The sequence below is a fragment of the Crocodylus porosus genome, unplaced genomic scaffold, assembly GCF_001723895.1.
Source record: "Crocodylus porosus isolate Cpor-Errol unplaced genomic scaffold, CroPor_comp1, whole genome shotgun sequence".
NCBI lineage: Eukaryota > Metazoa > Chordata > Crocodylia > Crocodylidae > Crocodylus > Crocodylus porosus.
In genome coordinates, this window is record NW_017728925.1 from 15,889,159 (window position 1) to 15,909,630 (window position 20,472).

At 45.4% G+C, this 20,472-nt stretch overlaps 1 protein-coding gene across 1 annotated transcript in view; it reads left to right on the forward strand.

The window, feature by feature from the left end:
• Nucleotides 1-4,737, forward strand: part of LHX3 (LIM homeobox 3) — a 25,308-nt gene extending 20,571 nt beyond the window's left edge. Inside the window, exons 2-4 of the mRNA XM_019541123.1 lie at nt 362-513; nt 1,491-1,662; nt 3,965-4,737. Coding sequence (XP_019396668.1) covers nt 362-513; nt 1,491-1,662; nt 3,965-4,383 — 743 coding nt within the window. The 3' untranslated portion in view covers nt 4,384-4,737. The remainder of the gene's footprint in view (nt 1-361; nt 514-1,490; nt 1,663-3,964) is intronic.
• The last annotated feature ends 15,735 nt before the right edge of the window (nt 4,738-20,472 follow it).

A 20,472-nucleotide genomic window follows, 5' to 3' on the forward strand; every position in this document is an offset into this window, starting at 1 on the left:
GCTATACTCCCCCTATTTCTTCTACGTTCCTCTTAACTCATCTGCTGCTTGCCAGAGTCAGAGCCTGGCTCCTGGGCTGGACAGACCTTCGGTCCATCTCAGCATGGCAGTTAGGTTTCTTTCCTTCCATCTGCTAGTCTGAATACCAGGGACATTTTCTTTTTAAAGGTGGGGGGAAAAAGGAGGGGGGGGGGATCACAGGCTAGTGCATCTTTTAGTGTCCTTCCAAACTGCTGCCGCCCCGATGCCATAACCAGAGACATCTGCTCCAGGCCCTGAGCCCATCTTCATAGGGCTGTGAGCCACTCCTGGTCTCCCTGGCTCGTGGAAATAACGCTGTGTGTCTTGGAAACGTTTGCAGAAGCAGAATCGACAGCAAAGAGGCCCCGCACCACCATCACGGCCAAGCAGCTGGAAACCCTGAAAAATGCGTACAACAATTCCCCTAAGCCAGCAAGGCACGTGAGAGAGCAGCTGTCCTCCGAGACTGGCCTGGACATGAGAGTCGTGCAGGTGAGACAAGGGGCAGTGGCGCCTTCTCCCCCAGGCGTTCACCTGGCGGCAGGGTAGCCCAGATGCACCCAAGCAGGGTGCCCACCGTTGCACCCACCGTTGCAGAATCCCCCAAAGTCCTTTAAGATCATCAGCTTTACATATTTATGGGCTCTTACATGCTCTTTGGACTCAATGGGGTTGAACCAAGAAGTCTTCCATGATTAATTCCCACTGCCGCAATTCCTCTGCACAAGCACTGATAGCCAGCCGGCCCTGAATTATTTTTTTCCTGAATGTTTTTGGAATAATTTTTCAAAGCCTCTCTGCCCAGACCATCCCCACAGACTTCACCGAGAGCCTGTAGTGGCTACACGCAATCGCGGATTTATCGTAAGATCCTCTTTGTTCAAGCAGGTTGCAACACTTTCATTTTTTTTTTCCAGTCATCGTTTTAAATTTTGATGAAGGAAAGGGGAGGGGGGGGGGGCGAGAATCACTGTCTTGTTGGTCTTGCTCTCACTTTCCTTTTTCCTTAAAAAAAACAAATCCAAAGCAGGTTGAAATTATTTACATGTTCAACATTTTAATAAAATTCATTGCCATGTTGAGTCTGGGCACTAAATATAACCCTGAAGGAATTTAAATGACACCTTTGCACTCTGTATCATTGCAGTTCAGCTCTTACAAGGGTCCTCCCTAGTCCAAGGCTCTAAACTCATGATTTCCTGTGCACTTCCTGTGCATCATTGGGCAGGGGCAGTGGTGAACTGCTTGAAATGCAGGTTAGGTTTTTTTATTAGGGGAACTGTGTCTTTCTATTGAAAAAAAAGAGGTGTCATTAAAAAAAAAACCCCAAGCAAACACCTTGGTGCAAAAGAAATGCATTTGGCAAAAAATATTCATGTTCACATCAAGACAAGGGAAGCCCAAATTTTCTTTGGAAAATTAAAAAGTGCTCCGGTTATTTCTTTCCTTTGCTTCGCTTTGCTGGGCAGGTGTGGTTCCAGAACAGACGGGCCAAGGAAAAAAGGCTAAAGAAAGATGCGGGGAGGCAGCGGTGGGGGCAGTACTTCAGGAATATGAAACGGTCCCGAGGGAGCTCCAAGTCTGACAAGGACAGCATTCAGGAGGAAGGGCCGGACAGCGATGCCGAGGTATCCTTTACAGGTAAGAGGAAAGCGGTTCCAGCGCGCTTATCTGGGGTGACGCTTGCTGTAGAGATCACGCCAGGGCAGAATTCAAGGCTGAAGGGAGACTGAAGTTGCCTGGTCTCCTGGTGACCCTGCGAACGGGGTCACTCATCACCACCCGGCTGCAGTTTTCGTGCACTTCTTCAGAGCAGTATTTTTCATTGCACGTTTCTTTAATTCTTTCCATGCCATTTACCCGCTGAGCACTTCCTGACCCAGCAGAACCAAAGAAAGCAAATGTCTGATGCAGGTAAATCAAACTGGGAACACCAAAAATGCAAATGCATGCCAGGAAAAAAAAATGAAGGCAGCCACAACTGGATCTCCAGTCGGCGACTCGGGGACTGCCATCAGTGGCTTCCCGTTTGGAAGAGCAGGTGACCGGGGTTTGTTGCTTTTGAGAGACACTATCCACAGGCTGCTTAGTCTGGAGTTTTTTAATGAATGGGCTGTGTCACAATTGTAAAAGGAAAAAAACAAGAAGAACCTTACTTAGGATTTATCCAGGCAGGAGATCTTTGACTGAAGAAACTTTTTACATGAATCGGTTCAAAAGAACAAAAGCTCCCAAATGCCTGCATAGTGCGTCTGTATGAAAGATGTCTGTGAGATGGGATGTTCTTTATCCTGTTTAGTATTTCTTTGTTGTATTTTTATTTCATACAATTATTACATTTAGGAAGTTTCCCCTTACTCATCTTTCAGCAGGAGTGGGGAAGGGGTTGTTATTCCATCTGTTTATTTTGAGTGGGTTTTTTTCCTTGTCATTGTTTTGGGGTATTTCTCTCAGGATGTCAAGCTTCTTAGGAGAAGAAATGTTATTCTAGCGTAATTAAATCAAGAAAGGGCTTAAATCTTCAGCACATGAGTAGTTTCCACTAACTTTGCCCAAAATTATAGCTAATAGACTACAATAGGGCTTGTATATACCTTCCTGCATCAGCAAATCGTTCTGTGAGCAAGATGCAGCCCCGGGTGAAGGAAGCCTTGACCCCCGTTGCTTGCTGCAGGCTTAGCACTTGTTGCTGGGGAGTCCCTTTGTGAAGCTGGTGGTCACTTAACTGCTCGGTAGCATCTAGTGCCTCTGTTTAAAATACTTGTATGGTCCACATTACCCTAGTTTCCAACTGCCTCCCCATGTTTAATGCATGTATCCACACAGTACCACTGAGAGAGGAGCTCTGTTAGCCTCATGTTACAGATGAGCGCAGGAGGAAGAGTTACTAAAAGGAAGTCAGGTCCCTGTCTCCTACTGAGTTCCTACCCACAGTACCTCTGAAAATCTGCCTATAAGTGATTTGGCCATGTCACTCAGGAAGTATAACCAATTGCTCCTAGCAATCCTTGGTCACAGGCTTAGTGTCCCATCTACTATATATCTATATCTATATATCTAGATATAGCTATATATCTAAATCTAGATATATAGATATCTACATCTATATATATATGCAGTCTGAAATTTCAGCATGTCTGTTGTGTCCCTGCCACTGTGCTAGACTTTCATCCCTGTTCATACATGATGCTGCACGTCAGCAGTGTTCACTGTCAAGTTCCCATGAGTTTGCTAGGAAAATATTAAAAACTCACTTAATACTACAAACAGGTTTACATGCTAGGTTATCTAGCTCAATTGCAGTAAAGGGTCTAATAAATGCAATTACCAGTTTTCTGGTAACTAAGCAAGGAACTGATTTTTTTTTTTAAGTGATCCAACTCAATTGCATTCCCCTGTTCCTGAGCAACCAAATGCGACTGAGATTTTAATTGCTTTTCCTGAGTAATGGATAGTTTTTCTTTGGATTATTCCCTAATATCAGTGAGGGTTCCTATTGCTCTTTGAGCAGTAGTGAAAAATCCCCAAACAGAAAAGGAACAAAGCACAACAACAGAAAGAGGCAGATCTCAAGTGCCTTGGCTCAGTTTTTCCTTCAAGTACGTATTTATTTAGTTACAGCCTTATTTTTAGCAGCTCTGTTCCATACACTTAAAAAAAAGCCTAGATGATTTAGACTGTAGTACCTGTGCTCAGAAAAAAAATCCCATTGGCTTCTCTGACCCTAGACAGAACAAAAATTGAAAAGTGGCTAGACTAACAAAGTGGCTAGACTAACACCATCACAAGGCTGGGTAAGACATGCCACATCTGTAAGCCCTCTGTCTTTTATTATTATAAGTATAACAATTATTACTATTATTAGCATGGCATTCGAGATTTCTGATCGTGTTGTCTCCATCCAGTTTGCATCCCCAGTAAAACCAGCCCGTTTCCCTTTCAGACGAACCCACTATGTCAGAAATGAGTCACTCCAATGGGATTTACAGCAACCTAAATGAAGCGTCTCCTGCTTTGGGGAGACAAGCTGGGACCAACGGCAGCTTCTCCTTGGAACACGCTGGCATCCCAGCTCAGGACCAGTACCACGACCTCCGATCCAACAGCCCCTATGGGATACCCCAGTCGCCTGCTTCTTTGCAGGCCTTACCAGGTCACCAACCGTTACTCTCAAGCTTGGTTTATCCAGACAACGGTTTGGGCATCATGGCTCAAGGAGGACAAGGTGTTCCCCAGCCAATGAGAGTCCTAGGTGGGAATGGACCCAGTTCAGATCTCTCCACGGGAAGCAGTGGAGGGTACCCAGATTTCCCAGCAAGTCCTGCCTCTTGGCTAGATGAAGTTGATCATGCCCAATTTTGATACAGGACCCAATACAAGGGGGGCGGGGTGGGGAGGGAAAGGACTTTGGGCTACTGAGCCTCCGCTACCACTGGGGCAAAAAATAACTTCCGAGAGGTGAAGAAAAGCTAGTTACTTGGAGAAAGAAAGGCAGATGTGCTCTCCGAAGGCGGCCCAGCAGTGGGTGAGCAAGAGACAATAGACTGAGGGATCACATCAGAAGGACTGGCTTCAAATCCATCCCAGCAAAACCAAACGGTGAGACTCGTGCTTTACAGAGCTGGTGAAGTGTGTTGCTTTCTGTTGTCAGTGCGTTCTCCGGAGCAAGGACTCACTTCATCACTTACCCGCGCCCACGGCTTTTGTTTTAAAAAAAAAAATCTCAACCATTGTCAAAGAAGCGACAGTATCTATATTTCTAGAGGAGAAAAACATTAAGGATGAATCACTTGAGAAATTCATGGTAGAAAACCATGTACCTATTTCTCTGTTCTTCAACAGGTAAAAAAAACAAAACAAAAGAAAAAAAAGGCAGCACCACAATATGATGTTTTTTGGTTGTTCTTTTGAATTTACATGATCTTTTCTAAATTTAAATAGTCCTGAATATGCCAATCATTTATTAACAGTCTCCTTTCCTTTGTATAACAAGGAGCATACGTTAATTCTGCTTTTCACCTCTTTGATTTGTAGATTGCTAGCTTTATTCTTTCTCTATTAATGTTAAGCTGTGAATAGATGTATTTATGACCAAATGATTACTCTTTCCCACTGGAGTCCAGAGTTTCTTTCCTGGACTCCAGAGCGCTGGTTGCTCTGGGTTGTGAAACTTCTGCTTTTCTTTACTGATTCATCTATGATGACTTTTTGCAAAGCTTTTCAAAGTTGCACCTACTGTCTTGTTGCCAAATCCCTTCTCAGACTGACAGATCTGTCAGCGTTTTGGTTAGGCTTGTTTGAGTTACAGCTGTTCTTCATACGTTGTTGGGAGCACACAGTTGCGTTTGCCATCTCCATCACATTTCTCCATCCCGGGCATTTGTGTATTTCACAGCAGGTATCGTGAAAGCTGATTGTGAAGAAAGGCAAAACAATATGTATATTGTTACCTGTAAAGCTGAATATTGAATTAACTGTAGATTATGTGTATGTCCAGTGTCCTTTATTTATATCTTCTCTTTCTCTCTGATGATCAAATTCTTCAAGACTTCAAATAAATTTGTCAGCTAATGTTTAAATAAGTCTTTTTCTAAATTCACACTAAAAGCACCCGTTTGAAGACCTGTAACCTTCCAAACTAACAGCAAAAGCTCCCAAAGCCTGAAAGCCTTGATTCAGTATGGCACTTAACTGCATGCTTCATTTTAAGCAGATGAGTAGTCTCATTGACTTCAGAAGTGCTTTTCTGAATTGAAGCAATGAAAAATGGTCTCAAGGGATATGGTATGAAATAACTTCCATCACTGACACCCATGTTCTGTGAAATATGATTTTTCTTTTCCTTTTTTTTAATTTTAGCACTCAAGAAGCAGGAAGAAATGGCCAATAAGGCAGGGGATTTGTGGTGTCAAGCTACTACGTGGCCATGTGTTCTGTCATTTCACATCTTGAGACACTAATGTTCAAGCATTAAGTATCGGAGGCCTCGCATTCGAATAATTAATACAGTAAACAGAAAAAGAAAAGGGGGGACGATATGTAACCTGTTTTTCCCCCCAGATACAAGCCTGAGTTTTAAAATGTAGGTGTCTAAAGTTAGGTACCTAAACACAGATGGAAGTGCCTTTTATTTCAACTTAATTTAATGATCTCATATTAAGATTTGAGCCCCACAAGGACATTTTCAAAAGCGCAGATGGATATGTGCACCCAGCTCCCACGGTCATCTGTGGTGGCCGGGTGCCTGACAGCCCTGTGCGCACCTTTGAAAATCTTCCCCAGTCTGTTAAAAATTGAGTGCCTGAATTTATTCCTCCTGCTCCATACTTAAGTAAGCACGACTGCATGTTGCTAGACGCTGTGGCTGCCTCTGACTTCCGTCGCGATTGCGGTGCTCAGCCTGACCGTCAGATCCTGATGCAGCTGCAGACATAGACACAAGGCGGTGGGGATTTCAAATTCAGCTTGAAGTCCCCGAAGCATGCGCTCAGGGATGGTTGCTGAATTGGAAGCCTGTTGGCGGGCGGGGGTAGGGGGAGATGTGCAAGTCACTGCAAATCAGATACTAAAGGCCTTGCTTTCGGCAGCTACATTTGATAAAATCTCGGCTTTGATCTGCGTCCGGGATCCCTGTTTTAAACTTATGCATTTCTATCACTTGGTGAGGGTGAGTGTCGTCTGGTCTCGCCAGCCTTTCAGTAAGATCATCGTCAATGTTCTTATGATCTGGGGGGGGGGGGAGCATGAATGTTAAAAGTTACCTGTTTAAAGCTCTTTATTCCCTAGCCTAGCAGTAAACTGTTCTTCCGCATCGGGGTGGGCACTGCATTATCAAGAGAACAGGTTTCATTTTATAATCAATAGGTACTGGAAATATTTGTGTGGTGATTGGGACTCTGTCAAATGATTTTTATTGTATTCATACTTCCATAGTACTTGTTTCTCTAATTTTTTCCCCCTCCTCTTAAGGTTGTATTCGCTTTAAAAAAAAAAAGAAAAAAAAAAGGAAAAACCATGTCATTTCTTTTCTCACAATAAACAAACTGCAAAAATAGCGATGCCTATCGGTGAGCAATACATCAATGCCCATAATCATTCTAAGATTCATATTACAGCTGTGCAATATTACAGTAGCAGTCTCCCTCCCCTTCTTTTTTTCTCGTATATAAAATATATTACAAGATTGTAGGGGTTCAAACAGGAGAAACCAAAATGCTTCCAGCACTTCCTCAACCTAACCAAAGGCTTAATTCTGCAACCTCTGCTCGTTCAAACAGCTCATCTCTTTTGAGGATTCCCACTCGCAGACAACGTATTGTGAGGCAGGCAGAAATCTTACTTCCTGAGAGCAACGGGGTTATTATAGTGAGTCTGGTTTGCAAGACTATGCCTAAATCAGGCTTTTTTTTTTTCCAGGGAGTGCCGTGTATCATCAGATACCTGTGCTCCAGGATACTTTTTGAAGTTATGACTGAATTTTTCAATCTACATTTGGCGTAAGGATCGTCTGGGCTCTTAATTTGCTTCCTGCATTAAGGTGACTGTTTTTTGTGAATGCTGGGCCTGGACAGGACACCTCTGATGATTTTGCCTGCGTAAAGCTCTCCTGCTTCTCTCATATTTCTACAAGTCAGTGGCTTACATTTTAGCTGATGCTTTCAGTGTCTTTGGCGGCCCAGGGATTCCATTAATATAAATGCTTTCTTCCCATTAAAAAAAAAATCAATTTTAAAGAAGCAAATAAAATTAACAGTATGCAATTGATTTACAGGTCATGGGGGTGGAAAAGGAACAGAATTAGGAATGGGAGTTTGCATTATTTGGTTTTCGGGTAAGTTTTATAACCTCATAATCCATAGCATTTTTCAGTGAGGAAAGGCTTATATCTGATTTTTTTTTAAATGACATCCACAGCTTCTGTAGATATTTGTCACCTGAGCTTGTGTTCCTTGCACAAGAGAAGTCCCTGAGAGTTCTGGATGTGTAAAGCAGACTACTTTGCACCCATCTTTTCCTTCTTCTGATGAAGGATGTTTTGCACTCAAAACTTGTCTAACCCTATGCCAACCATACCACTGGTCCGATAAAAAACAGCACCCTAGGAAATCCTTGCTTTTAACTACCAAGTCACATTTTCTGTACCCAGTCTTCTGGGAAAATGGCACGTATGTTATTACAAGAATATACCGTCTTATTGTCGCATATTTTGTAGGCTGGAGTCAGCTCCGGTCCATAATCTATTTATTCCAGCTGAAAGGACAAGAATAGCATGACCCTCCAGCTCCAAGGAACACGTGGGTAACACTATGCCTGTGCATCTGTGTGGAAAACAACCAAAGAACACTGGTGAGCGACGTGTTAGACGCGCTGCTAATCCACCTAGATCTCCCAGCAAGTTGTTTCCAGTGGAGTTAAATCTAGAAGAACTAACTCAATGCAAACAAAAGCAGCCCAAACCATCCGTCAACTTGGAAATGTGAACTCTGCACAGATAATCTGGAGGAGCAGTCGGTTGCCAGGAAGGTTTTCCTGGAGGCTTTTCTCATCGCTCAATGCAGACCTGGAAACAAAGTCCAGACCTCTGCATGAACACACACGTATTGAATCCCAGGGTCATTCCCCAATTAGCCAATTTTTCCAGGTAGAAGATCTGGGGGTGTCAATGTCTTTATGGCGAGAATATTGTTCAATCCTGTCCATAGCACTGAGTCCACTGGATTTATTCATTCAGAATCACCACTGGCCACAGCAGAAGTGTCTAGGGGAAAGCGGCACAGAATTGGGTCTATCATTTGGATTTTAATAGACTCTCCAGCTCCTTGAGAGAGCCTGAGTTATAATGCTTTTATGTTCAGATCCAGGACATTATTGCGAGTGATCCAGACAGGAAGCAGGTTTGGGATAACACTGAGAAAAAGCAGCATAAGATATATAGTTCTGTGACAGCATTTAAGGAGCATTTTAAATTCCACCTCAAGCTATACCATACACGGCAGATCATGTTTGGAGCAGGAACTGGCTTTTGTTCAGATCATGTACAGCTCCATGCACATCCAGTGGTTAACAAATGTGCCAGAACTAGTGGGAACTTGCAGCCACATATGCTCCAAACATCCCATAATAAGGCCTGGTTCATTTATTTTTTTTTTAGATGCTCAAGCTTCACTGAAGAGGCATTTATTTTGCAGGTATCTAAATTGGATAATTTCTCAGTTAAAGACTAGACAGGAGCACAGGTTAAATATGCTGACTGAAAAGGTCAGGAGAACTGCAGGTACCTGGGGGCTGCTTGTTGCGAGCCAAAGGGAGTTTTACCTAAATTAGAGGGTTCGTTTCAAGCTCATTGTTCATTATTTCTTCCACCTTCTTTCTGGGCTGGGCATTTGACTCCACACTTTTTCTGCTGTGGGGAGAACAGTGAGCTTGCCTCTTGGTGCAAAACTCCCCAGCTCCTACCAAGTGGATTTCACAGGAGATCTTTTGCCATTCTTTCTCCCTTGAACTGACATGGTTCTTTGGGGAAATGTGATATCTTTTATTAGACCAATTTAAATAGCTGGAAAAACTCTTCTTTGCAAGCTTTTGGGCTTTGCAAGCCCTTTGTCAGGCTGAGGAAGCATCTGGAGTTGGTCTGGCACAGCAATCCCAGCAAGATTGCATCAGAGCATGTAAGTGAGAGCAAGGTGGCAGAGAGGAGACCTGCTGAATTTACTTACATCTTAACTCATGACTGTCATTTTTAAGTAGCTAGTGGCTTCATGAGACAAAGATTAAATCAAGAGCTAACGGAAAGGCAGGCAAGGCACTTTAGAGCAAAGCAAAGGATTTAAAAGCAATGTATCATAGACATGAAAAAACGATGGATGCAGAGATTAATGTATTCTGCATACAGTGCATATGCACAGGAAGCAGTTAAGCCCCAAAATTAGGATGCAGAATGATCTTGCTTTACCATTGGCCACTTCTGTGATCAGCACTTTGTAATTCTATGGATGAAAAACATTTTAGAAGCCAAAAATATATAGGTCACATTTTTAAATGACCTGTTACCTAGTGGAACGAGATGCCTCCTTGCACACTATGAAAACCAGGTGGTGTGAGATAGATATGTGCATGTATATTTATGAATATTATATTAATGTAACTTATGAACTCAAACCGCGCCACTCTCACAAGGGTGTCATGCACAATTGTGCTGGCCAGGCAAGGGTACAAGAACCCAAGCTTTAATTTAAAGTCTGAAACACGTGTTTTTTTAAAGGGCAGGCATCCAATAATGCAGGAAGCAGAGCTGGATTTTTTTCCCTCATAACTAGAGACTAGAACAATTTGATGTCGTTGTTATAATAAAAGCCTTGCATGTGGGTGCACTTGCTCGCTCGCTCTCTGCTCATCCTGCAGCAATGAGCAACAAAAATACAATATATCCTCGGAGAAAACATTTAAGAGCCAGCAAATTGTTTCCTCCTGAATCATGACTAGCAAGGGACCTTTTCTCATACTTAACAAATTAAATGGATTCGCTACTCTGTGCAGCCTTAGCAAAAACAGGTTTGCATAATATAATGCCAAAATGACGGTGAAATGATATGAAATTGGAGAAGGATGCTATTCACCCTGGGTACAGGGAATACACAGCATTTTAATAGTAACTTGCAATCATTAGGCCACAGAACAAATGATATATATTTATCTTTGGGGGCTGTTTCTTCCTTCTCTGGACTGCAACGTTTCCCATCTCTAAAGAGAGGTTAAAGCCACTTGCTGCTGTCACCAAGCTGAATACACTAATACAAATGACCACACCTGCCCATACCCTGGGCGCTTCCAGCTCTTACTGAGAAGCTTGTAAAAAGTCTCCAAGTCAGCTGGAGGGAAGTAAATCACTCCTGACAGTTACATCTCTACAGAGCAGTTAGAATTAATGTAACAATTTAGCGTTTAATGAAGCAACAACATGCTGGGCTGCAGAGAATGGCTGGGACCTGCTGCAGCCATGTTATAATCCCCTGGAGACCCAAACGGCAGAGGTTTAATCAGATGGTGACTTGTTGGGCTGAGAGAATTGCCATGTGGAAAGAAACTGGGCGGAGAGTTGGGGGGGGCACACAACAACAGCAAGGCCACCTCTTGGTCTGAAACAATTAATATCAGCGGGTCCCAGCATTGATTACTGTGGCGTAACGCTTGGCAATGTGCTGGGTATGAACGCAGGCCCGGTGGGTGCAAATGCTAGCTGCTCGACGGCCCCCTTTGAAAGGCTTGAACTATGCAGACTAGATCCTCCGCTGCTGGTAACCAGCCCTGGACCCACAAATCGGTCCCTGGGTTTCAGGAAACCTGTTAGCAGGTGTGGAAGTCGCATCCTTTCTGGGCATTTCATTTCAATAGGAATAGATAAAATCATAATCCTTATTATTTCCAGTTTAATGCGGGACCATCTTATAATTAGTACTGTGGTTGCACCTGGGTGTGTCACAGTTCTGGAGCAGGGCCCCGCTGTGCTCGGTGCTGTACAAATCCGGACCTAGAAGATGCCACTCCATCACTTGGAAACGTAAGGGCCGCTGAGTGCTTCCCGGCTGATTGCCAGCGCTGCGCACGTAAGCACTGTCAAGCGGCTACAGGGGGCACTGGGGCCTGAGCAGCTCAACCACCGTGCCGTTCATTTTAAAAATGCTTTTTGAAGCACCTCATAAGACCACAGAAAATAAATCGACAGACAAGGTTCTCTGGGTAAATCTGACCTCTTTTATTAGACCAACTCGAGTTGGTCTAATAAAGGATGTCAGATTTACCCAAAGAACCTTATCTGCCAATGTCCTTAGACCAACATGGCTACAACCTGCACCCCAGAAAATAAAATCGGCATTTCAGGGTGCGTGACAGAGGGAGAAAAGTGGCATTGCAACAGGATCTGAGAATTAGTAGCAACTTGATCCCTTGACAGGAACTCGCCAGGTCCTCTGACCTCCCCAGGAGTTGCAGAGACTCAGCGCCACTCCTGATAAGGCCTTGCAAATGTGCTTCATGCTCCAGGTAGGGAAGGGCACAATGAATGCAGATGAGCTGGGGGACCACCTCCTCTCCCCCACAGACGTGAATATATTTTCCAAGCTTTGCACTTTGCAGTTGCTTGAATGCTTTAAAATCAATCATGCCAGGCTTTTTCCTCCTGCTCGTTGCCCCCACCAGCAAATGAAATTGCAGCACAAAGCAACCTCCCCCTGACTCACAAAAAAAAAAGCATGAATGCTTATGTTTCTCTTTAGGGCACGCATACATGTGTGTGGTCACAGCACTCAGAGCGCGGTGTTGCAAAGCCTCATGGTCGCCTGCTTTCAGGTCTTGACAGGTTTATAAAGTGCTAAGTGTCCCTGTGGGACACTAGAACTGTTCACAGATAAGATCAAGCTTGCCACATCCAGCTGGCCTGCAAGGTAGCGGGAAATCTAAATTAATTCAGGAATCACTTGTGTTTTCTGATGGAGCATCTATGAAAATAGCCCGCTGAGAGAATGCTTATTAAGCAAGGTTTGGGTTACAAGGCCTGCTCCTCTTATACCAGTGTACAGCGAGGAAGTTGATAGATTCACAACGTAGCATCTGCAATTGCATACGCATTGCCTCTAAATGACTCAAGTGCTGTTTTAATATTAATTCCTACTGTGCTATAAGTGCCGGAAGTACTTGTCCTAAGAGCATTATTTGCTTTCATCGCCTATACAAATAAGATTACTGGGTGCTACCTCCCCTTGGCATGAATTAGGTTTGGAAGGACATGCGCTAGGTCTTTTCCCAGCGGTGGCTCATGTTTTCTACGATGAGCCCCACCCTACGGGAAAACTCCTCAGCGCTTTCCCCAAGGCTAAGTGTGCCCCTTCCTGCCCTGGGCTCCGTATACATTTTGTAAAGTGCTTTGTGATCCTTCAGGATGAAAAATCATGGCAGAAGCGGCATTGCTTCTCACTTACAAATGCAGATAAAGACAAATAGGAAAGGCACTTTCAAGAAGCCTCTTGTTCCTGTTAAATTAGCATCACGGCATGGACCTTGCTGCCTCATCTTTCATGACCGGGATGGTGGGCAGCTAGAATCAGACTTATCTCCTCCTGGGACAGAAATGCGGTGGAAGAAATCTGGATGTAAATCTGAAGTTGAGGTGGTTTTTAGAGCACTTTCCATCCTCATTCAGCTTTGTGGGCAGGCTCACGCAACACAGCTTTCCTATTTCTGATCTTTGCTGATGCCGATTCCCCTCTTCGCTTGCACTTGACTTTGGAGGATAAATTAAGCTGACAGGATTGCTAGGACCATCAGAGATTGTTCCCAGACACAGTGCCACAAATGCAGGAACACTCCAGTTAAGGACGTGCTGCCGGTCTTCATTTCCTTTCCTGCAGCCTGGGGAAGAAGAGCCGGGCAGCTCCTTTTCCCAGGTTTCCTCTGTTGTCCTGCGCTTGGCCTCCTTTGCACAGCAAGGACTGTGCCCGATTGTGCCGGTGGAGAGCCTCCCATGGACTTCAGTGGGGTTTTAGTGGGGGACTTCAGGCCTCAGGTGCAGGTGCGTATCCCATGTTCATCGGCTTTACATTAAGCTTTTGGAGGTTTGGTTCTTTCCTGTCCCCTCTCCCCCACTTTTGACAAAACCCTATAGAAATTAACTATGGCAGAATTTGACAGGGAACCTCAAACTGATATCTGTGTTAGTTCAAAGCGGAGCCTGGCTCATTCAGAAATAGGAAACTAAATCCTTTTTGCCATACTGCCAAGAAAGAGTCCCTTTGACATCCCAATTTTTAAATGATGCGTGTGTGCATGTGCACGCATGCGCAGTGTTGAGCCCCAGGACTCTCGCTGGGTGATGCACAAAATTGCAGACTGAGTGCGGCCCCTGGTCAACCAGAGTCTCTGGAAAGCAAGACGTGTGGAAACCTGCTTTTGCTTTTGTGTTTGTAGAAGTCTTTTGGAACAAATACCTCCCATTGAAGGCCCAAAATGCCACATGCGGTTTCACCCGTAGTTTCACGTTGAGTCCGTCAAGCAGAATCGGGGCTTCTCACACTTTCAAGATTTAAAAAAGCAAAACACAATGTAAGTCCCTTGGCTTTGAAGTGAGAGCAGAGCAGGGGCATGCGCCATCAGACAGCTCTTGGGAGCTCCAGGGAAGGAGGAGAAGGCAGCAAAGATGACGGGGGCCTGTTGCAAGTGGCAAATGAAATGCCCCCCAGTCTGAGGTCTGTCTGCCTGCTCACTTCAGCCAAGATACAACCCCTTGGTTTCTGGCTTTGCTCAGCCATTTGGCGCAGCGCTGATAGGGTTTGATCAAAGCCAATGGGAGCCGTTGGCTGAAGACAGGGAGGATTTGGGGAGCAGAGCTCCCTGCTTGGGAAATGCCTTCCATTTGGTTCAGTTTATCACTTTGAATTGGCTCCATATTTAATGCGGGTTTTTATGGAACTCATTTAGAAGGATCGGAGCCAAAGCTCGTTCCCAGTTTTTGCTACCAGCAGTGCCTAACGCAGCCTTTTCACTGTCATTTTCTGAACACGATCTCCTCGTTGTGGCCTGTTTCTAATGGGAGGCTGCCACGGCTTCCAAAATTAATTATCCCGGACTCTCCTAATCGTTCGAGCTCAAACATCTCCTCGTTGCGCTGCTCACTGGAACTCGGCTCTTGGGGATAAGAGCTGTTTGATGAAGCTGCTGGATGTGGGGCAGTTAGAAGTTACTCGGGGTTTAATTTGTATTAATCATACATTTAGAAATAAAGAATTGTCCCCCAAGCGCTTTTCTGGACTAGAACAACCGGCTCATTTATTCACACTCAGATTAATATGCAGGACGCTAATTGTACACTGGGATGTCGGTACTTCGCCATGCCAGAACAAATACGACTAGAATAATGATGCTGGTTCCTTCTACAGACGTGACCGTCCCCCAGAGATGAGACTTTGGCTTAATTTGTCTCAAAATGTCTCTTGCCCACATTTTTCCCCCTCTCCATGTTCTGAGCAGGTTGCACAGTAATAATACAAGCTACGTCAGGCAGGATCACTTCAGCACACAAGCACAGGCAGAATTTGGTACTGAAATGTGCCATCCATAACTTTGAGCCACCCAGTTCTTACCCCCCTGTGGAAGCTAAATTACACGGTCGTCGTTGACCACGTTTCTCCAGGAGCTCTCTGCTAAATATCAGCCCCGCTACAGGCGGGCAGTGACATGGCCTAGGTAAAACCCACTGAATGTGGCCCGTGTCCCAGGTTTGCCATACTGTTTCTGGGAGTACTCAACCCCCAACACGGCCCTGATCAGCCCAAGCACTTGTTTCTCGTCAGATAAAAAAGCAGCTGGAATATGATCCTGCTTGTAGCCATGCAAACCGGCGAGATGCTTGCCATTAGTATTATATTAAGCCCAATGCAGATCACATTTCAGCGCACCGAGTCGGCTTGCTATTGTGTGTTTTTATCACCATTATACAACAATCCAGAGGCGGGGGGACACTCGGGGTTAGCGAAGGCACAATTTGCAATTGGAATTTACTGGCCAATCTGTTGACGATGCAGGAGCTGGAGGAGGAGGGGAAGGCAGTCAAGCTCAGCCTCCTGTAGCTGTGTTGGCTTTGCAGGGACAACAGAAGGTGGGGTATTCGTAGCCTTTCTTTCTCCCCAACACCTTTGCTTTGGTTTTTTGCTATGCTTGGCAGATGCGACTGAAGGACATACCCTCAGCCAAACACTTGCCGGAGAATGGGGAAATGGGGTGACAATGAATCCTCTACCGCCTACTGCATGTGACATACAATCAGGGTTTTATACTGCTGCTCACCACAGCAGTAACCTAACCAAGCAGTCTCCGTGAAAAATAAAGGTACATCATTTTAACTGTTAAATCTCTCTTTCTCTACGCCCCCCAGTATGTATTACATGCTATACACATGCTGTGCATGGTGCAGTACACTATCCTGGTGAGATTGTTTGATGCATCCAGTTATAACTTCCTATCATCACATTAACCCTATTTTGCTCAACCTTCTAGCTCTGCAAGCCAGACAAGTGGAGTGAGGCTAGCCCAAAGTCCGGATCTGGCATCCAGGATCAGCACAAGAGGTCGGGCCCTGATCAGATCCATTATGCTAGCACAGCCGCATGCTCTGGCTAGATCTGGCTGCTCGCTGGTGCAGTCTAGCATGTAGGGGCCACATCACTTGGCCCGTGGGACTCCCCAGAAGGTGCAGAAATTTGGCAGCAGAAGTACTGCAGTTAACGCTGCCACTGCTCACTCACCACCAAATTTTCAGACCTTTGGGAGACCCATGGTCTGGATGACACAGCCTTGCAGGTTGGAGGTTAACCCATGAGCAACGCGTGCATGCCATAGAACAACCGTCCGTTATGGAAACACACAGGACATTTATCAGGAATATTTCTCTCTCGCCCTTCTCCAGCTGCCACTGGCTAACACGCAGGCAGATAATCGCTGCAGAACATGAGGCTGATGACAGCTTTGAAAGGCCAAGTTGTAGACACAGAGGGTCTCTAGATGGAATACGTTCATGGTAAAAAATAACCGCACATTCCATTAGCTCCCTTTTGGGGAGCTCTGTCACCTAAGGCTGATCACCCAGTCAGGCTAATGAGAACTCTTGTTATGAAGTCACCCTTCCACCATTAATTAAAGCCCTTTTGTGCGAGGTGATGAAGAAGAATTGAGGAAGAGCTTTTGATGCAGTTACATTTTCCATAGATGTTGCTGAGTGTCCATTACGGCCGGTGAAAGCCTTGTCAACATTTTTCCAAGGAAGAATGAAAATGTAAATAACTTTAAAATTATTCAATGTCATTGTGGTATGGAAAAAGGTCACACTGCTGGATATCATTTATCTCCTGGCCTATTTAAAGAGCTTTTTTCCTATTACATTTTTTGAAATTAATGATTTTTAACATTACCCAAAGTAGCGTTAACAATTATGGGGCGTAGGGGATTGATCACGACGCAGGCTGGGATTTAGATTGGAAAAGATTTGGTTGTTGTTTATAAAAAAAAGAAGCTTTTCAATGTCTTGCTTTAGTACTTGTCATAAACATTGATGCGATTTAATTAAAAGACAAAAGAACCTAACTAAATGTCTGAGCACATGTACAAAGCAGAGGAGGAATTGTGACGGGGGATTCAAGGGCGACGTGTGCAAAGTTAAGCATGAAGGCACATGCATGCTGGGTTCATTGCCACCTTAGGGGGTTTATTCAGACCAACTGACTTGGGAGAGGACTTTGGCCTGTTCTCTAGATCATTTTCTTTTCACTGGTAAATCAGGGTGATAGAAGGTGAAATTCTTTCCTTTGCACACTTCAGCACAAGACCTCTCAAATCCCACTGAATCTTTCAAAATGGTGTTCAGGGGGCTTCACAAAAGAGCGTGATTTTCTGCCAGCTCAGGCGTCACCCGAACTATTCTGCCCCGCAAATGATGCTTAATAACAGGCCCTTTCCTCGCTCATGGGCTGCAATGACTTTTCAACCTATCCAGTCTGATGAATTATGAATGATTCTGTTGCTGTTTGTCTAGCATCAGCAGGTGTGTCATGCATGGTACAGGTGGGAAGGAAGACGCGAAGAGAGAAAGGAGGGATCCAGGAGCTAGGCACAGAGGGCCTTTGAAAACAGACAGCATGCTTCAAAATCCAGGCTTGTCATTCTCTCCTTAAACAAAGGCTATTTCATACACTGAAGTTAAACACAGCTTCTCCTGCAAAGGACAAGGATGGATCCAGATGGATTTCAGAGTCAGGTTTGTGAATAAGAAGAACTTTAATTTCTTCCAGGATCAAAGAGAGTTTTGGCTTCAGACGTCACCAGGTGGGAAAGCACCCAGATACGTCTGACAGCACGGTCCGGCTCGTCTGCCAAATACAGTCCTTGCTCGTGTGCATCCAGGCTGCAATGGTTCACGATCGCGACAGAGGGCTGGATTTTTAACAGGCTCTCAGCTGTTTTGCATAGGGAGGAGACCTAGTTTTTAACACTTCTAAAGCTCGGGTCCACCACCGACGTGGAAAAAAAAAAGAGCTCTGTTGCTCTGAATAGAAACGCTTGGCCTACAAAGATGTGTGTGCATTTGTCACCTCTGCTGCCCCTGCTACATCAAGTATAAGGGAGTCGGGAATGCCACAGCTGGTGCTTCGCGTGTAATTTTCACCCTCTTGTTAATGACCTTGCAGGGATTAGCATGGCCTTCTCCATATGCCAGTAGATTATGTCTGTTGGCAGCTGGTACTGCTGGAGCAAAATGGGAGAGTTTTCATTAGGAGTGCTTGACATTAGGTTGCCCTGGATGTCGTCAATCCTGAACTGTCAGTGCCTTTGAATAAAGCAGCGTATACAGATGTGATTTATTAAACATGCTGCTGCTTTGCGGAAAATGTGGCATTTTCAAGGCAACGAGGTCTTGCAGAGGAAGAGAGAAAGGGAATGACAGGCCCCCTTTTCAGTACTTAGGACCTGGCCAGCCGTGCCAGGGAGAGAACTGGCTCTGAAACGAATAAATGAATGAATGAGAAACCGTTGTCTTCCTTGCACATCTAGCAGTGAAAGTATTAGTGTCAGGGACGTCTTGGGCAGTAGCTGACTTTTGATGCAAGCTTTTGCTGGCAAAGACCTCTGTGCACTGTAGTTACTAAAGGCAAGTGGAGCCATCTGATGACCTTGTGGTGAGTTTACCTGGAGCCAGGGCAAGTATTCTGAAACAAGTATATGGAAAAGAAAAACAAAAAGCCCTTGAGGATGGGGTATTTCATTCAGAGCACAATGGGTTTGGTTTTGGTTGCTTTTTCCTGTCGGCAAGAGCACTGAAAATATATATATTTTAATCAAGCCTAAATCAACTGATTTTTATCAGTTTGGCCATACAGCCCTCTGCTGACACCTGGGATCCAGCTGAATCTGGGGCTGTTTGCCTGGGGGTCTGGGGGGTGTTTTAAGAAGGTCTCAGGTACACCTTGTTCCAGTGGACAGAATGGCTCCCCCCCACGCTGGAAATACAGCTGGCTGCAAACACACAGGTGATAGAGAAATAACAGCTGGGACTCATATCAGTCCACCCCACAGCTCTGCAGGGGAGGCCACTGGGTCCCACATACGTTGAGTGAGGGTCAGAGGCAGGAAAGAGCAAATTCACTGGCCTTCCTCCCCTGCCCAGTGAAGGAGGAGGATGATATGCCTGCAAGCGGTGTTTGCCTTTCTGTGAAATGCAGCCAGGGGGAGATGTATTGCTGCGGGATAGGGCTGGGTGTGAGGCAGAAGGGTGAGTGAGGTCAGTGCCGGAGGTGAAGAGGACCTTGCCTGTACCCTAGCATTAAGGCAGTGACCCCTGCCCCATTGCCATGGACCAAGTGGGGAAAAACACCCCAAACCTGACTTCCCCTAGGTAGCAAGGGGAGGTACGAGGCTCAAGACCCTCATAGACAGAGTCTGTGCACTTCCCAGAGTTGATCACCCTCTGCTTGTCCTCTTTTCAAGTCATCAGTAAAACCGAGGCCCTAAATTCATCAGTCCACCTTTGTATTACTGCACCCCAATGAAATGGCTTTTGCCTTTCTCCTCTTGGTAAGAAGGAAGGCCCATGCATGGCGGCGACCTACATTAGCCATGCATTTTGGGGTGGATCTGTGTGATATGGGGGGCCAAGGAGCAGCTGGGGTAGAGGAGCTGTCTGCATGCCTCCTCGAGCCCTGCTGGAAGAGAAACCTAAGCCTGGGCATCCCAGCCCTGGCTCCTTGTGTTCACCCACCACCAATCTGATCATTGATCCAGCACCGGCACCACACCAGTATTAATCCCTGGGGTTACTCTGCATGTGCAAGTAGATATCGGACTGCATGGCTTCCCCGGGAGAGGCCATGCCTGTGCGGGCAGGCAGCTGCCACTCCAGGAACAGGGATGGGTGAGGGTTTGGTGGCATGGCTGGGGGGGGCCAAGGCAGGTTCTCTCCTGTGCTCTGTCCTCAAAACTTCTGCAGCATTTTGTCCTGCTTGACCAAGGCAACGCAATTAAAATGGCACCGAGTAGTGGAGGGTGCACCCTTGTCTGCTTGCAGACAGGACTCCCTATGAAAGGTTTAGCATCCCAGTGTCCAGCTTCCAGTGGAAGGATCTTGGCTACACACCGACTTTATGGAAAAGGGAGACTCCTCCCTAGCTTGCTCCTTCACCCATATGGCTGAGGGCAAGTGAGACTTGGGGGCATCTGAATCCCAAGCCTCTGGGCTTGAGCATGCATGTAGGCTGCCTATCAAAAGATTCAGAAGTATCTGAAGCCCCAGGCTGAAAAGTTTGGGTTGTAAGGCCACATATGGTTCTTGAATGATTCAAAGGATTTGAAACGGATCTGGCTGATTTGGCTCATTTGACCTGGGACACAAAAAAATTCCTTTAAAAAAAATTGTCC